Source organism: Cygnus olor, chromosome 3, assembly GCF_009769625.2.
Source record: "Cygnus olor isolate bCygOlo1 chromosome 3, bCygOlo1.pri.v2, whole genome shotgun sequence".
Taxonomy (NCBI): Eukaryota; Metazoa; Chordata; class Aves; order Anseriformes; family Anatidae; genus Cygnus; species Cygnus olor.
Genome location: NC_049171.1, coordinates 58,137,890 through 58,155,621, shown reverse-complemented (window position 1 = coordinate 58,155,621; position 17,732 = coordinate 58,137,890). Strand labels below are relative to the sequence as shown.

General features: G+C 35.3%; 1 protein-coding gene across 1 annotated transcript in view; it reads right to left on the bottom strand.

Annotated features, from left to right (window-relative positions):
* Nucleotides 1-17,732, bottom strand: part of LAMA2 (laminin subunit alpha 2) — a 381,555-nt gene that overhangs the window by 151,745 nt on the left and 212,078 nt on the right. Inside the window, 3 exon segments of the mRNA XM_040551823.1 lie at nucleotides 5,444-5,571; nucleotides 12,106-12,219; nucleotides 16,161-16,272. Coding sequence (XP_040407757.1) covers nucleotides 5,444-5,571; nucleotides 12,106-12,219; nucleotides 16,161-16,272 — 354 coding nt within the window.

Below are 17,732 nucleotides of genomic sequence, written 5' to 3'. Positions count from 1 at the left end.
TTTACAGGGCTTCATTTAAATAATGGCAATCAATTCTGGCCAACCAAATAGAAAAAGAAAAGGAAGGGAGCAGGTGCGTAGTGGAGTGACTATTCAGAAGAGGAAAACAAAGCACCTATCTGAAAAGAAAACACTAAAATTATCTTTTGTAACCTAGGAAAATAGTAATCGGGAAGGAATATAATTGCTCTAACAAAGACATCAGTAAGAAGTTGTATTCAGGGTAAAAGATCATGCTACAATACTAATGAATAGACATCATCTGACCCTGAATAATTTAAATCAGGATATACAATGAAAGATTCTGGAAAATAATAGGCATGGGGAGGCCAGAAGAGCTTAATTAGGATCATGTAACGTGATTACCTGCTGGTGACTGGATTCTGCTACTCAGGAGTCATCCATCCTATGATCTGACCTCAGTTACACTTTCTTCTGCTTCTATTATAGAATAGTTCCATTTATAAATACCCCAATCTCTCATAAGGCAAGCTATCCCATAGAGATAAGAAATCAGTAAGAAAAATGTGGGCAGGTCACGTCCAGTAAACGTAGTAAGGTATTGGGATTATCCTCTTTCCCATATGGGTTATATTTGTGTTATTTTCAATTAAGAACAGATTCAGGAATGTCTGAAGAGCCAATTGAAAAAAATAATAAGTGTTCATTCTATTTTTATATAGAAATGAAAGCAATTTTAAACCAAGGTACACATTATCCATTAATTTAATCAGCAGCACCTGACTTTTCAAATAGGACCCTGCTTGCCAGTCCCAACCTTGCTCTTTCATAAGAACTACATGGGAAAATTTCATGGAGATGGTATCACAGCTCATTATAGCTTTGCACAAGACTGGCTGTTCCGCAGATCCATTGAGAGCTCTGAAATCAACTACATAAATGGCATAGATAATAATAACTAAGTACTTATTATCACTAAGCAATGATGATTAATACCAGAATTTCCACATTTTAAGGGTTATGTTCCTATTGTCAATCCACATCTGAACACCAAACATTAATATACTGAGAAATTCCCATTCGCATACTATAGAGAAAATACGTGATAGCAAGGTGAAAAAAGGAGAATTTATCTTCCTGATTTAGAATCTCATTACTTCCTACTAATAAATACTCATTACTCACTAGTAATAAACAAGCAGTGTGTATTTTTCTGTTAAAACAAGTTTCAAAAAAATCTTAGTCCCTCTTGATTCATCATTGCTCTTTTCATAGTTTTACCTAAAGTAACAATAGGAATACCAGTTAGGACACAGGACAGGTGTTAATAGGCAGCATGGGTATATATATGATGGGTCTATGTCGGGAGACAGCTTCCTAAAGGCTTACATTTATGTTATAGTAACCACCTTTTTGGAACAATTATGTTAGTGATTTTTAGTTAATTCTCCAATGAAATATTAACATTCTGAGAGCAACCGAATTTCCTAGTTCACACACCACAATTTTACTCACTCTCTTCCTGGGCTGAGTGAGATATATTCTATCTCCCATTTCCAGTGATATAACATTCCTGTCAGGGTCTTCATTACACATATTAAATTTATAGCCACTTCAAAAAAAATAGTAATTATCCCAGATACCTATATTTGGTAGGAAGAATTATATAGTAGTATGCCCAATAATTTCTATGAAAAAAATCACATTATTCGAAACGCCATAAAAATTGGAAATGTTAGAACAGTTTGTAAGAGCGATGAATTAATGAGAAGGGAGAAGAAATCAAGTGTGCATTAAATATGCCAATTATAATATGGATATTGTTCTCACTTGCATCATATAAGTACAGACATGAAGATATATGCAAAAAGAAGAAAATATAGCCCAGGATCTAGAAAACAAGCTTAGAAAATTTAATTTTAGTTTCCTGATTTTGCCCAGAGTTGCTTTCTGATATATGGCAAGCCACTTATCACTGCTATACTTTTGAATGCAATTTCATGATTGGCTTCAGTGATTGTATATATGGAAACTGCTGCCATTAGAAAACAAGAGAGGGAATAAGCAGCAGTTAAATCAGCTTAAGTAAACTATAGAACAACACAATCACCACCACATTTGTAAAATGGATAGAACAGTTCTCCTCCACCTTATGTGGTAGCACTGCAGAGAAAAAGACACTGATAGGTGCTGTGAATAAAGTGAATGGAACCACTACAAACTTCATGAAGGTATAAGACATTGTTATAAAAGACAGCACTAGCTTATTTATATATGTCAGAGGTTCTAGCTTATTTATATATGTCAGAGGTTCATTTTACGGACAATATTCTCTGTGCACCAGATGTCTATTGTTAAGTATAAAGTTCTACAGATGCCCTGTCATTCCATGTTAGGAATTAAATAATACATGAATTAGAATCTATGGGCAGATATAAATTTGTAAGTATTTAGTACAGAAATTAATAACTTGATAGGTTGTTAAGAAATAGCATGACATATATATACTATATCTGCACAGTGATATGAGCTTGGTGGAAATTTATTGATTTTTCATGTGAAATAATTTGTGTTGTTTACTTATATTATTCCTAGCACACCAAGCACGCTGCCTTATAACAGTAAGGTAGAAAAAGGACTATTTTAACAGTCTTCAGAGAACATTTTAAGTATTTAATAAATTTGTTTATGAGGAGGAAAAAAAAAAAGCAAATTCTATAACTGTAAAGTCACAAGTGCTTAAGCTTTATAGTAAGAGTTCTACAAAGCCTGTGGATGTTGTTCACAGATTTGCTGTTGTCCATTCCAGAAATAAGAAGCCACTGTATCCATCTTAGAAATATGAAGCTATTGTACAGTTCTAATACAGGGCTAAACTCTGTAGAGTTCAGGAATCCCACAGTTTCACAGTTCAAGAACATTTATATACTGTGTTTGTTTTGTACCTGTGCTTTTCAAGAAATCTAAATATTAAAGAGGGAACTCTCTAGTTCAGTTTCAAAAAGGAAAAGAAAGCAGACAACTCTGACGAATACATAACAGAGGTCTCCAGGCATTTTACCAATAAAAACCTGAATTCAATCTATTTGACTTGATTTGTTGCACATCTGTACAAGATATAAATGTGATATTGTTTTTCCTGCTTTTTCAGTACAGCATTATCAAACAATAGGGAGAGACTTAACTAACTATGCAAGGAAATTCTAAAATGTGAAAGCAACGAGGACATCAGAGGAGCCATGCCTGAGCAACAGACATAAACCGAAGAAGATCTAATAAAACCAGCTGTAGGGATCCCATCTTACACACCCCTAAAACTCCTGCCCATAAGTGGTCAGATTATTCCTTCCCTGATCAGTAAAATTTTAACATGACACAATGCAATCGTATGCAATAGAGTTAGCCCGAGCTACTGAAGATTAAAAATTGGTTCAGCTGTGCCTCTGGCTGGCATGCTGCCATTCAGATGATGCTCTCTTTACTTGCATCTCACAGAGCCCTGTCTCTGTGGGGTGTGGTAGCCACACATTTTTTCCTGTAAACTTTAAGAAAAGCTCTGAAACACTGGGTTTCACTGGCAGAATCTGACTTCTGTCTCAGAAGCATAGGGTGAAGCATAGGGTGAAATAAAAGATGCAGGGCTGAAGGGAAGAAAAAAAAAGTGATCAGGTGGATACATCAGCTCTTATGACCACTTAATATTTTAAAGTGTTTGTGAAGTGCTTGGGGTGGGGCAGCCTCTGTGCATAGACTATTATCTTTCAGCACAATCATACAATCCTTCTGAAACACATATGGACTAAAAATGATTATTATTACTATTTTTTTTCAAAAGGAAGCCACAACCGATTTACGGTTGGCACTTAGCAAGTGTTACAATTTCAAACATGTCAGAAGCATACTTAACAGTTCCTGATCTTCCTGTGGAATTATTTGAAGTGTTCCAGCTCTTCTGTGTAGTCTGGGTATATTCTACTTGCACCAGGGCTGGATACCATAAAGCCATGCTGGATGGCATAAAACCAAATGGCCTAAATCAAATGGCCACACATAATTTCAAATTTTTGTGTAATGGAAAAGAAAAGAAAAGCCAGAGAAGATCCAGAACAGTTTTCCTTAATTACACTGCATCAAATGATTTTGATATTGTTATTTTCCAGATACTGAGTGGGACAAAACTAGTTTAAAAACATTCAAGACACTTGGTATGATATTTCTCACAAAACTATAAGCAGTAAGAAGCACAAATTTTTGTAATGAAGGAAATTTCTTCTTAGAGTTTTGATTCATATTTCACTATTATTTTTACTTAATAAAACAAATCTCTAGTGATTATTCTCAGATAAGTTGAGAAAATATTGTGACTACCAAAATCTAAGGCTGAATCCAGGCTACAAGTGAATCAACATTATAACAGAACCACAGAATGGTTTGAGTTGGAAGGGACCTTAAAGACCGTCCATTTCCAACCCCCCTGCCGTGGGCAGGGACACCTCCCACCAGACCAGGTTGCTCAAAGCCCCATCCAGCCTGGCCTTGAATGCTTCCAGGGATGGGGCATCCACAGCTTCTCTGGGCAACCTGTGCCAGTGCCTCACCACCCTCACAGTGAGGAATTTATTCCTTATATCCCATCTAAACCTACTCTCTTTAAGTTTGAAATCATTACTCCTTGTCCTATCCCTACACTCCCTGACAAAGAGCCCCTCCCCAGCTTTCCTGTAGGCCCCCCCCTTTAGGCACTGGAAGGCTGCTATGAGGTCTCCCTGTAGCTTTCTGTTCTCTAGGCTGAACAACCCCTACTCCCTCAGCCTGTCTTCACAGGAGAGGTCCTCTAGCCCTTTGATCACCTTGTAGCCTTCCTCTGGACTTGTTCTAATACTTCCATGCCTTTCTTGTGCTGGGGGACCCAGAGCTGAATACAGTATTCCAGGTGGGGACTCTCAAGAGCAGAGCAGAGGGGAAGAATCACCTCCATCAACCACACTTTGATGCAGCCTAGGATGTGATTGGCTTTATCAGTCAACATTATCACTGAATGTTGACTAGAAGAAAAGAAAAATTATAAGCAGAAAAAATAACAGTCTTATCTGATAAACACAAAGTGATTTTTAAATCAATTATGTAAAAAAAAAGAAATCATATCAAATCTGCAAATTCAACTTTAAAACTAGAAAAAAATACTTTGTAAAGGAGGACAGAAAATCAAACACTCATTTTTCATTCAAAGGAAAAGGCAGTTATCCAGAATTTTAGATTGTTCTTCCTGGCCTACTCTTGTCTAACTTCAGTCTCATTCTTTGCCTCCAAGCAAAACTGAACACTCTATACAATTGTAAAATGAGAATAAAAGCTTATATTGCAGAATATATTTTTTGGTCAAAACACAAACAACCTGTAATGTACATAAAATAGTATAAATTTAAAATGTATACAATTTAGTAAGTGAAATAGTGTAATATATGATAAATATATATCTTACTTGTTAGAGGGTATATTTAGTGGGCAAGCACACAGCTGACAGTCTTCAGCTGTCCCTTTAGTAGGATCACCATAGAAACCAGGAAGACATCTATCACAATACGAACCACCTGTGTTGTGTTTGCAGTCCTGAATAGAAGATGAAAAGTACAAATTCACAATTAGAGAACATTCACAATTAGACAAAGACCTTGAAGGTCATTTATCTAACCTATCTTCTCAACTGGATTGTAAGAAATCTGCAAGGTACATTCTGATTTTCTGTTGTTAGTTGAGAACCAGTTCTAGAGACTAGCTATAACAATTAGTGCTTTACACACATTAGGTATTTATGTTCTCTTAGATAAGTTTTCTGTAAAACATAAAGAAATGTTCCAACATGCAACTGCCAAGTATTGTTTTAGCTTGCTTAAATAAAAGCAGCATTTAGAGAATCACAAAACAGGTTCAGTATTGCAGTCTTGCAACAGCCTAATTTTTTTTGACAAACAGTTTTCAGATGCTGATCTCAGAATTACAGCTTAGACGATATGCTTTATAAAAAATAGATTATTATGTTTCACATTTAAGTGCATTAACTCATTTTAAAAGGTATATGGCTAGCAGCATATTAAATATATTTGAGTAGCATACTAAATATTCTAAATGTGAAGAGTAGTAAAGCCTTAACTGTTTAATTAATACTTGTTTGCTAGCAAACAGTCCAGACTCTATTTTATGGTAGAAACAAGGACAAGTATACTGTATATAGGGCCTTACTCATCAGTAGCTTTTCCTGCATGTGATTGGCCTTCATAATACAAGACAGTTTGAGAGAGATATGAAACATCCAATGCCTAAAAGTGGCAGCAGTAGGTCTCTATTTCTGTATATAGCCTTTGACGTGATCATGATCATCATTAAATGATTTTTTTTTTTTTTTGGCAGAATGGGAAGTGGTCCCCTGAGAATAGGCTTCCCATGCTGACTTCTAACAACAGCTGCTTCGTAAATTTTAAAGAAAAATTATCCTTTCTACTATTCTTCTTCACCACATAGGATTAAAAATCCTAAATAATTTGGCAGAATACATCACAGGCTCAGTAAATTAGTTCTCTGGCTTAGTTTTTTTTTTTTTTTTTTTTTTTTTTTCTTCTCTCCACATTTTAGCACACTGGATTATTACTTTGAATGTTATTTGCTACAAGATGGCCAAGTGCAGCCCTTACAAAGCATGAAAACAGAAAGAAGCAGAAATGTTTTTGACTGTTAAATTACATCTTGATGTGCTTGGGTATAGATTGAAAAGGCACGTGACAACTCAAAAAGGCCAACATGAAAGCCATGAGATAGATTTTTATTTAATGGGGAATGTTCTGACCTGATTTAGACAATGCTTAAGGCTCCAGATCAATTGTAGAATTTCTGTTTCACCCTAAATATTTCCCTAAGATGCTCCTTTAGCATTCTTGACTTTTGTTAACGTGTAAATATTTCCAAACTCATGATCTTATTAAAGCAATTTTAAAGTACTCTTCAAAATGTTTTTATAGTTTACAGTAAGTCATGTATATGGTACTGATTGACATTTAACAGCATTACCACCTGAAATACATAACATATCCTCAATAAAGGATAAATAATGGCACTACCCTAAGGAACACTGGTTTATTTATTTATTTATTCTTTCTGCCGGATTTTCCAGGATTACAATGAAGTTCTTTGCATTGTGCTCTGCAGAGCTGGTGTCATACATTTGGGCAGCTGAATAAGCCCAATACCATTTTCAGTCATAAGCACACTGGAGTCAGAAGTATCTGTCTCCAGAAATGCTGTTTACTTCTAAAGGGTGCATTCTTATTGCTTGTGTGTATACAATCAACATATCTTTGAAATGAAAGCATTAGTCACCATATTAAATTTTCACATATTTGGTAGATTGTCTGTTAATACCAACTATTGAGACCCCCTAGTCAAACAAAATTATGGCTTTAGTACCTTCAGCTGGGCTAAATTCTACTTCATTAGGTCATTTAAGTCTACTTGATTGTTACTTCAAGTGCGAATATTCAAAAAGAATCTACAGGCCATACTTAAAAAGGAACTAGGAACATTAAGATATGCTTTTAAAAGATGTGACAAAAATAATTTCAATGTTACAAAAGAAAAATCCTTTACAATTCAACTTTTTTAAAGCATTATGTCAAATTATTTGTACTTTTCCTGAAAAATAATGGATTCTTCTTTTGTGTTAAGTTTAGATTTAAATGCCCTCAGAAATATCTTTATGCAGTTCATATTCTTGAAAAACATTTATGTCAAAGATGCTATTAAAGTGAGGGGAGCTAACATGCTATTTTAAAGCTTACAGATTGGTATTTGCAGCTGCTTCTTTTTTAAGTTAAAAAAAAATACACAAACACACAACAAAAACCCATTTTCTGAGAAAACAATTCACATTGCAAAGAGCTGACCTTCTTCCCTTTGAATAATTTTCTAAAAATATAACTCTAGTACATTTCCATGTACTAATTCTCCTTAATCCAGTTCTCTACTTATTTCTTAACTGTAACTCTAAATTAAAAAAAATATAAAAAAGGAACAAAACACTCATATAGTGCCAAAATCTGCGCATATGTTGTACTGTGTATATGTTAGAGTTGGGCTGAGAAATAACAATCTCGTGTGGTCCTACTTTTCTGCCTGAGCCAGTCTCAATTTTACTGAACAAAGAACAAGCATTATATAGTACATGGATGTGGCATACTTTGCCTGTTCCTTTCAGTGATGCATTAAATTTTATGTTCATTTGCCAAATTTCTAGATCACTTTAAGTACTAAAATAGTTGAATTATTAGCCCTTCTGAAGACATTATCAATACTCATGAAAAATTTGTTTTCTTGATATCAATTGGTTGAATCTCAATTTGAAACATGCAAAATATACAGCCATGGTTTTAAGCATGATCCAGTTTGAGTAATATCTAATTACACTGAGATTATTTCCTTAAAAGGTGCTTAAGCCTGTGAAGTCTTAATTTCATGTTTGTATGAACATTCATATTTTTTTGTGTGCCATGAGACTGGCTGTAAAGAAGATTATGATCAACTGTCCTTAACTTGCCCAGTACATTATATACATGTTCCCTTAGAAATACAGTTGGTTCTAACACATTGATTCATTGGTTTTGGTAAAATCAATGCTCTGTTCCATAGACCCTTAGATTTTTATGACCAAGAACTAGTTCATTCTCATATGTTTATGTCATCAAATTACAGTGACTAGATCTCAAATTACTTTGAATGCATAATTTTTCTGGACCTATTTCATATCAAAATACCAACAAACTTCACTTAGACAAACTTAGAATAAACCAGACTGTGAATTTTATTTTCTTTAAAAAACTTATGCATGAATCAGACCTTCTTGCCTAAAGATTTTATTACTGGTGTCCTGGAGAGCATTTTTCACCACTTCCTATTGAGCTGGCTCTCCCAGTTTGGAAGAAACCAAGTGGACATCTGTGCACCCAGTGTCAGGGAACCCTACACTCACTGAAAACCTCCTCTGCTTACCTGGGTCTGCATATGAAAGTATGAATATAGAGAGAAACATTCTGAATAGAAGGCTAGTGATAAAATTAAAACTTTAATCAATGAGTATGATAGAGTCCAACACAGGGCTTTGGCATGTTGCTGCCCTATCTCAGGTTATATCTATCATGGATATCAGGGAAGACACTAGTTAAAGAAAATGAAAACATATGCCTATGTGCCTATTTTGGTATATTTCCTAGTCATGTAGACCAGAAAATTTTATTCTCTCTTTGAGAGCATGAACGTGTTCTTCTAGCATTTTCAAACCACTGTGATGTCTAGATTTCATGACCAATTCCCTTTTCTGGTGTTACAAATGCAATCAAGAGCAATGCACAGGCTTTATATTTTCACCTGTGGTATAGCCTGTACTGCATTTAGCTGAGGATCCATCATTATGTTACTGCGTAAATGAAAATGTCGCTCCTGTGATGAAAACTGTCAAAAGCACAACATGTCAAATACCTCTGACACGGGCCTCCATCTACATGCTACATGCTGTTTATACACAAAGAAAGAAAATACAAAATGGATGCAACTGGGACTGCCCTCTTAGCAATTTCAGCACCTCTTTAAGGGGAGGAAAGATCTGTTTTTTCTGGGCTTACTAGTGGGAAAGTAACATGTTGCCATGAATGAAATGTTGAAATGTTTTTGCTGTTCACAAGGATTAGATTTAACCAGCCTCCTATAGCTGCCATAAGTTTGTGCATGTAAAATTACAAAAGAGTATTTCTGTATGCTAGAACTTGCCCTATGTACCAAAGCAGTTATGTATTATCACAATGGTAACGAGAATGATATATCATGCATCTCTCTATATGGCTGCTGTGGGGATCAAAGGGCTTTGCAGGTTACTGCAAGATAGGCATTAAAATAAGCTTTTTATACAGACCTATGTCGAAGCAGATGATTTGAGCTTTTATCATGAGTCAAAAACATATTTCAGCTGCTTTTCAACTACATTTCAAAGCTAAGGAAGAGTAAAAAAGTATCATATCAGTAAATTAGATGCCTAAATTGTCTGTTGTATTACTGGAAAAACACCATGAATAATAATAAGGAGGCCAAAAGGCTGTGTAAACCTCAATAGAAAGAATGCCTTTGATGTGAAACATTTCTCTTTTTCAGCATTCAGACTTCTCTCTTTTTCACTTCAAAAGGCTTATGATCCAAATTGAATAGCAGCATTTAATAGCCTGCATGGATACTAACCAATCTAACTTCATTTACAGTGTTTTCAAAGTAAGCTGCAAGAAAACCCAGAACTAGTTTTAAGCTCCCTGTGCTCCTATTCTTTACAGGATGATCTAGTATAAGCTCAGGCAGAACATAAGAAATACAGAATGCTTGATAACACACATAGATTAAAGTACATTTTCAGCAGGTTATTTTCCACTTCCATCTCAGTGCTGTTGTGAATGCACCAGCACTCTTTGAAACATCGAAAGGGGGAGCTCTGCTATCTCAGTCAGTAGTAGTTAACAGCAGCTGAAAAGTGCAAAAGCACCACAGTATGCAACTCTACAGCCTTCTTTCGCATCCGGGCTGGTGTTAGAGAGAAAAATAGAGAGAGAACTTGTGTAAGGGCTAAAACTTGAAGGCACAGAAGCAAGCGACCTCAGAATTCCATCTGACTAAGCAAAACAGTCAACAGTTACAATATGTCTTAAACAGGATTCTCCCTCTCCTTTCTTTTCTGTTAACTGATTTTATCCCACACTGATGTTATAGACATCAGAGCTGGAGGCTACAGTAATTACATTAATGTAATAAATTCTATCTTTGTCAAGAAACACAAATCCCTATTACCCTAGTGATGGTAAATATTTTCATTGCATATAAGTGAAGGATTCAAAACATGACTGTCATGTCATACACATTTTTTGTCCTAGGCACTTCTTTAAGGCTTACAGTATAATTAAATTGAGAATCATTTTTAGCTTCTATTCATGAAAAAGCAATTTGAAGAATTCACTGATCCAGACATTAAAGATGTCTTGTTTTGTACAGCAATGCAATTAAACATCTTGTATGGGGAAAACAGGAAGACCAGCAATAATTCTAAATGCCAAATTACATTGAAAAAAGCCTGAATTTTCATTTTGGACATTTCCCAGCTGCTTTTTCTTAAGGAAATAAAAGGGAACATTTAGAAACATGCAGAATACCAAGTCTGCTTGAAATTCTGTGGGGAAATGAGAGTATGATATCCCACTAAACTGGCAAGAACTCAAATTGTGTTTCTGCAAGATTAATGAAATGAGAAGTGTTGTTTCAAGCTTCATGCCATATCAGACAATGTAAAACTAAAATGCCCTTGAGTTAATCAGAACAGTCTGTTCAGCATAATTCCCGAATTCCAAAAGGCTGCTGAATGGGCTGGAAATAGTGGTGTACTGGTATATTTGCTGTGGATAATATCACAGATTTAATTGCTGAATTATTAGGTAACTCCTAATAAAGTCTCATATCCTATAAGAAAAATAAGTTGATTTACCCAAATCATATACTTTTATTATTTTATTTTATTATTTTTAATATATTTTTATAATTTATTTTAATATATTTTAATATATTTTATAATTTATAATATATTATTTTATAATTTATAATATATTATTTTAAATATATTTTAATAATTTATTAAGTATTTCTTCACGGTTACTAGGAATTTAGATGAAGGAAGCCATAAACAATATCTCCATATCATACTAGAAAAGAATTTACTAAGTTATCTGCTACATTCTATAAAATGTAGTGTAAAACACTGCAGAAGACAGGACGGGGAGAAAATTCTTGCATGGAAGAATATGGACACATTTGTTGTTTTCTACATGCCATATACTATTGATTCTATTTCAAAACACAAATCCTATGTAAATAAAAAACTGTATTTTGTTTAATTGTAGAAGAAACGATATCTTGGCATAAGGGGATCCTTAAGTTCAGCAACAGTTCAACATTAAGATCTCTGTTTTTTTCTCCTCAACTATTCCAGGTCTCAGAGGTGGCTAATTCAATTGCACTTCCATACTGAAATTATGTTGATCATGTTCATTAGGTTTCCCTTATAGTGACACTTACCAGGCATTCCCCTGTGATATCATCACACATTTCTGCATGACCAAAGCATGTACATGGTGCACAGACTCCACCAAAAATTGTGCCATTCACACGCCTGTGTCGAGGCCAACAATACTGCAAGGGAGATAACACACCAGGTAAACAGTTAAACAACTTGTTTGAATGGAGAAAAGAATGGGATTTTGTAAAATATAGTTGTATTTGATACATGCGCACAAAAATACATGCTTGTCGAATAAAAAACACCAACATTTCTCTAGAAATCTGTTCTTCCTGGTGCTGTGGCTTTGCACTGACCGTAGCATTATTTGTAGGTGTGAGATTAGAGGAAACCTTAACTTGATTATTCTTCTGAAATGGTAAAATAAAGCAGAGGAATGAAGAACTGAAATATGACAGCATCAAAGCAAGAGGTACAGACTGAAAACAAAAGCCAGAAGGCAAAATATTGAAGGAGAGAGAAGGAGGGAAGAAAACCCCAAAACAACAAAAAAAACTTTTCTGAGCAGCTCAGCTGCAAAGAGCAATTAAAACACCATTTAGTCTTTTCTTTTTGGAGTCTAATAAAAAGCTACACTGAAATAAAGCACAGTCTAAAAACAAAGCTACCCTTTTATTTACAAATTGTGTTTCTTAAATATAAAGTACAATCATTTCCCTTTCAGAAGGTGCGCTTTATTTTTATTTTTTATTTTTTTTAATGTTAAATTCAAATCAGTATCAAATCCATGGATAATTTTTTCTTAGGAAAGGTGACATCATACAATGGTGATTTATCAGTGAAAATTCAGCTATTCCATTTCTTCCTAATACGATGTCAGGTAGCAGTCTTCCTTACTATATATATCACAAATGGCTTTATAGTTTTTGCAAACTATTTTTCCTCAATAAGACTACTCATGCGATACAAGGATTTTGCATAATGGAAAAAAGTGCATGATATAGTGTTGACCTTCAGAAGCACCTAGTTAATACTAGAGAAAGTAGCTTTGCAGTGATAGAATACTGAAAATATCAGCTAATAAAGAAAATCCCTTCCCCTTCACCACTCTCTCCAAGAGGAAACAAGGAGATTCTCATTTATAAAAATACAGACAATATCCATTTTTGTCTAATTACTACAAAATGTGTAAGTAATTTGTAGATTAATTGAAAAGACTTTTAAAAAGAATATTTTCCTTTCATTTTCCTTTTTGTTGCCCCCCCCATTCCCCCCTTTTTTTTCATTCTTGGTCACATTCCTAGCAAAACATAAATTCTAAAACTTAAAATTCAGAGTTATAAAATCCAGAAAAGAAAAACAGGTTAGCAGAAAATGCTCTATTCTTTTCTTCTGTGACATGAGATGCAACTCCCTGTTTCTTTATAAATCTACCGTAATCTTTTTCAGTGATTCTGCAAAGAATGATCTCATGCACAGATAAGCATAATATTGCACCAGATAGGACTCCAGAAGTCTCTAATTCTAAATGGCTTAGACATGGAATGTCAACAAAAAAACTTAAAACAGACCTAAAATAAAAGTTTACAGATTGAGATCTTAAGAAAAGAAATGACGTCACATTTAAAAATCAGGAAAGTTCTGACTTGTCTGATCATCTAACCATTCTGACCATCATAGTGGTGCAAGTTAAACAAAATTTCTTCCATAGGGAAAGTAAAAGAGTTGATAGAAAGGGAATAAATCTAGTAGAGAGGAGCAATTAGACATAAAGATTTTGACAAATAAAGGTCAGAAGATTCACAGGAGTAGAACAAAGTAAATACCACAAATGAGTTCCACCAGTATTTGAAATTTAAAATTTTATCTGCTTTACCTAAGCTCATGTAATTATATGTACAGTTCTCAGACATACTAGCAAAAACATAACAAATTTATTTGAACAGAATCTTGTAGAAAATGAGTTCAAAAATTGTGCAATGGAACAATATCAGAAGAGACAGCATATTTTAAACGGTATTGGTTGTTTTTTGAAGACTGATTGTGCCAAAACATTCATATCAAGAAAATAAGGAAATAATGGTTGTCTTTAGTGCTGCAGCAACTATGCCAGATACCACAATATTATAACACAGGAAACAAAGACATACATTACATTTTAAGAAGAGAAGATGAAAATGAAAACCTGCATAAAATCAATAAAAATAAAACTGTGCTAGGCTGAAACTGGAACAACCAAAGTGGTGGAAAAGGACAACAGTGTTCAGAAGAAAAAAAATACAGTATTCTAAATAATCCCACATCTTCAGTTTATCATTGCATATTCTCAGCTGCCAGTTTCCCTGCAAATCTAAAACTTTGCCTTTTTTTTTTGCTTGTCCTTGTTATAAAAAGCAAGCCATCTACTCAGAACACAAAAATATTTCCACATTTTCATCTATCAAGCATAACTGTTGCACATATATCATATGTTGAACCTCAGCTACAAAAGACTCATGAGAAATTAATTCAGTGAATAAAGGCATGGAAATGAAAAATTTTAACTGTCTTGCTATCCTAAAATAGGACAGCTTTGTCAAATGGCATTTCTGAACTGTTCAAAAGTGCTCTGAAATTCAGTAAGTGTGCTTAGGCAAAAGTCTATCACCTCTTTTTGGTCTTCATTTTTGGGAAGAAACCCAACATAGGGAGGTAGGGAATACAATTTGTTTAGTTCAATAGGTCTGCAATAGCAAGCAGTCAGGGCAGGCACTGAAGAGTGTCCATACTCACCACTGCAGAGATTCTGAAGTTGCAACTACATATGTTCTTTCTATTTGGGTATATGATCTTAAACATGTATTACATTTTAGGAACTGTTTTGAATTGGACAGAAGGCTTAGCATGAAATCAAAAAATCATAGAATCATTTAGTTTGGAAAACTAAATCTTAAGATCATCAAGTCCAACACAATGTCAGACAGAGAATTTCAGCAACACGAGGTCAGGAATTCTACCCATGCCCTACAGCTTCTACAGCAAAAGTAGATACTGAAACATCTGCAGACAGAGCCTTTCATTTGTTTTCTTGCAAATCACAGCTAAGTCTTAACGGAGGTGAAAAATGGACAAGTCCAAAAAAAAGTGTGAAGCACAATGACTGTGTCCAGCTTATTATCTCAAATAACTAAACAGACAATCGTTAGACTTCAAATTGATTTCTCAGCCACAGTAGGCAATATTCTCTTATTTTTTTCCTGTCTGTACCACTTTGGAAGTGTTAGGAATATCCATTAATTGCTTCCGGTCTTCTTTCTAGATTAGTTTATCTAGCCCCAGCAAGAAGCAAATACATTTGGCATAAAACTACACTCTAGGCCCTAAATATCACATATAAGCATTGAAGATTTTAAAGAAAAAGAGAGTTGACAAGCAAATGCCTAGAGTGCCTGTGTAAATGGCATACCGTTTGTAGTTTTGCGAAGCAGAGCATCTTGGTGTTTGAAGCTATTTCCTCAAAGGCAGATCTTTTGAAGATTATCCAAGCTATTCACATATGAGCTAGTTAATCTTACATGTACTTGTATGAACATACTGTGTGCCAGCTAATGTATCTGTGGGAAAGTGTGCATTTTCCGAGTATGTGTATATGTTATTATCTGTAATGGGACCAAAGTAATGGGAAACAATCCTCATGGGAACACACACATAATCCTCAAAGACTCCAAATTCCTGGGAAAAAAAATGAGGCAACTCAACCGCGTTACCTCAGGTAATTTGTTCCAACTTTGTTGTGCACAGAACGCATAACTGCCATTCTCCTAATTTTAGGAGAATCAATTGGCTGAAGTCCAATTGATTCAGCTGAATTTGCTGAAATGTGAATAGTGTTCGCACTCCTTTTGTTAAGAGAAATATATTCTTTTCATAACCACAGAGGTGTAAAACTCCAGATTCCAAATATTATCAAATGTAATGAACTACTACCTAGAAATAAAGGTAACTAGACAAGCTATACCAAATTTATAACAGGAATGGACAGTTCTCTTATTACTTTCTATAAACACAGCAATACTGGTTGCTCATAATTATTACAGTTTAACACAATTGATCTAGTCTGCATCATGATACTCACCTCACATGAGGTACCATCATGCCCTGGGGGACAGTCACATAACTCCACTGCAGATGCCACCTTTCTCCCAGCTGAAGAGTGATCAGCAGCTTCAATGCTAACACCATCTAGCCTGGATGTAACAGAAATTAAATTGTTAACACAGAGAATTAGGCAGAAATATATGTGTAGCAGTATGCAACAGTGTATACTGACATTGTTTAGCTTGCTTGCTTTTTTTCTGTTTAAAAATAAGGAGGTTTTCATAGTCATCTATTTCTTCCTGAACTACGTCTGTAGGCTTGTTACTATTTTTGTCCATCATGTGAGGGAGACTATGGTCAGACATACATTGATAAAAATAGATAAAAATTTCTCACAGCACTGTATCAGGAGAAGGAAGGCTATTCCCGTCCAGCAAGCCGCATGTTCCAACTTGCATTACAGCTGTATATAGAGAGAACTTGACACCAAGCAATGTGTTCAAAATTTATAAACCACTACTCCCGCTTTCTAAAATATTACATTACTTATCTTTGGTTATCAGATATTTTTATTCTGGAGAGCTGGCCTCTGTAAAAAGATTTCATCTCTGTCCATAAGGGTCTAAGTGTTATGTACATGGAAGAAAACCTTCTACCATATATATTAGTTTTCCCAATGACAGAGAAGAGACGGATGGAAAAATTTCTGCTTAATGCACCATCAAGAATCAGAGGACAAAAAGGAAAATTATTTATCTTCAAATTTTTATAGCCTAACAAGGATATCACCAGTACTTATGGTAGTAGCAATTAGTCCTAAAACTTGTAACTTCCATCATATAACTTTAGGGAAAGGAAGATGGGAAAAGCAAGCCAAAAAGTTTAAAAAAAAATAAATCTTGCTCTAAAAAAGAAATTCTAGAATTCTCTCCCCTTGTTTAGACAAAAAGTAAACATGAAATTTATTATAACCAAACAAAAATTGAAGTATTATTAGAGACAAAAAAAATAATGATAAGCTTATAGGTAATATGAGTCAGCAATGAGTGAGCTATGAGCCAGCAACGTGCCCTTGTGGCCAAGAAGGCCAACGGTATCCTGGGGTGCATTAGGAAGAGTGTTGCCAGCAGGTTGAGCGAGGCGATCCTCCCCCTCTGCCCACACCTGGAGTACTGTGTCCAGTTTTCAGCTCCCCAGTGCAAGAGGGGCATGGATCTACCGGAGCGAGTCCAGTGGAGGGCTACTAAGATGATGAGGGGACAGGAGCATCTGTCACACAAGAAGAGGCTGAGAGAGCTGGGCCTGTTCAGCATGGACAGGAGAAGGCTGAGAGGGGATCTCATCAGTGTGTATAAATATCTGAAGGGAGGGTGTCAGAAGGATGGGGCCAGACTCTTTCCAGTGGTGCCCAGCAACAGTACAGGAGGCAACAGGCACAAACTGAAGCACAGGAAGTTCCAGCTGAATATGAGGAAACACTTCTTTACTGTGAGGGTGACAGAGCACTGGCACAGGTTGCCCAGAGAGGTTGTGGAGTCTCCTTCTCTGGAGACACTGAAAACCTGCCTGGATGCCATCTTGCGCAACGTGCTCTGGGTGATCCTGCTTG